Here is a 1,216-nt window from a genome sequence, read left to right as displayed (position 1 = left end):
GTTTATCAAAAAAAAGAAAATGAAAATGCTTTTTTTCACCCCCTTTCATTTTTTGAGTAAAATAAGAAATGTAATTGAAAAAATATATTTTTGTTAAAATTGAGTACTCCTCTTTATTACAAACAACATTTGTATTGGAAGCAAACTATACACAATCTTGAGTATCAAAGTTATGGTCACACAATCGTTTTTTAAATTTATTTTCTTGATAACATGAAAAATAGAAAATAAAGCATCAATTGCTACATAAAAAAACAGGAAATCACCCAAATTTTATAAATATATATTGCGATTAGATGTCAAATTATTAGGAAAGAATAAAAACAACTTTTCGAAACACTTCAAATTATAATTATTAATAAATTTAACCATTAATTATAATAAAAACGATAAATACAGCTGGTTTCAGAACTCAATAATCATGTCCAAACCACAGCGAAACCCCGCTTCAAAAAAATTGGATTTGAGCGTGTTGCGCCACAGTACCAAATCAGGTTGTGGCTGTGATTTTTTGGATTTCTGTGAAACCCATGCAACAGAAATCATGGAATGTCTAACACTCCAACAACAAATGAAATTGTTGAGAAGTGAAAAATGGCTTGAAAAGGTTTCAATTGAAACGAAAGCCAAAGTGTTGGGTGTCTCACCCTCGACGGCCCGCCTCAACAACTTGTATGACGATGTCGAAGGGAAGTCTGGAAGAAAACGAGAAATTAATCAATCGAGGATGCCGTTGTTGTTGGAAACAATTCGAGAAAGACAAAACACCACCAAACCAATCACCACTAAAGAGATGGGAAATGTTGTAGAAGGAGTTGTTGGGAAGAAAGTATCAAAAAGAACCATCGCAAACAGTTTGAGAAGGGAGGGTTTAATTAAGAAGATTGCAAAACCAATGGATAAAGAGAGAGCTGAGCTGAGTAAAGATGAGTTAAGAAGCTATGAAACTAGAGCTGTTGATTTGTTGAACAATGACAAACAATATGCCGGCGAAAGAGTTGTCCACTTGAATGGAGTTAAACCCTCCCTCCTTATCAACATGGACGAAAGTGGTTATTGTTCATTTGTGGACTCAAAAAGGAGCAACTTTTATGTTGACGACAACTATGACTACACCAACTCTTACTCTGTTGATCGCTCTCAAAAACGCATAACACTGATTGCAGGAATATTTGCCAACAACACCACGCTGAAACCAATGATCATACTATCAAAC

The 1,216-nt window shown here is 34.5% G+C and overlaps 1 protein-coding gene across 1 annotated transcript; it reads left to right on the top strand.

Moving 5' to 3' along the window:
* Window positions 1–421: 421 nt before the first annotated feature.
* Window positions 422–1,216, top strand: EIN_100810 (hypothetical protein; the record flags this gene model as incomplete). The annotated part of the gene is made up of 1 exon (XM_004183234.1): window positions 422–1,216. A coding segment is annotated over one exon (795 nt), but the record flags the coding sequence as incomplete, so codon positions are not given.

The sequence above is a fragment of the Entamoeba invadens genome (genome assembly GCF_000330505.1).
Source record: "Entamoeba invadens IP1 unplaced genomic scaffold scaff_1105074725181, whole genome shotgun sequence".
Lineage (NCBI taxonomy): Eukaryota > Evosea > Mastigamoebida > Endamoebidae > Entamoeba > Entamoeba invadens.
The sequence above is the reverse complement of the archived record's forward strand: the minus strand, read 5'-3'. Positions and strand labels throughout refer to the sequence as shown.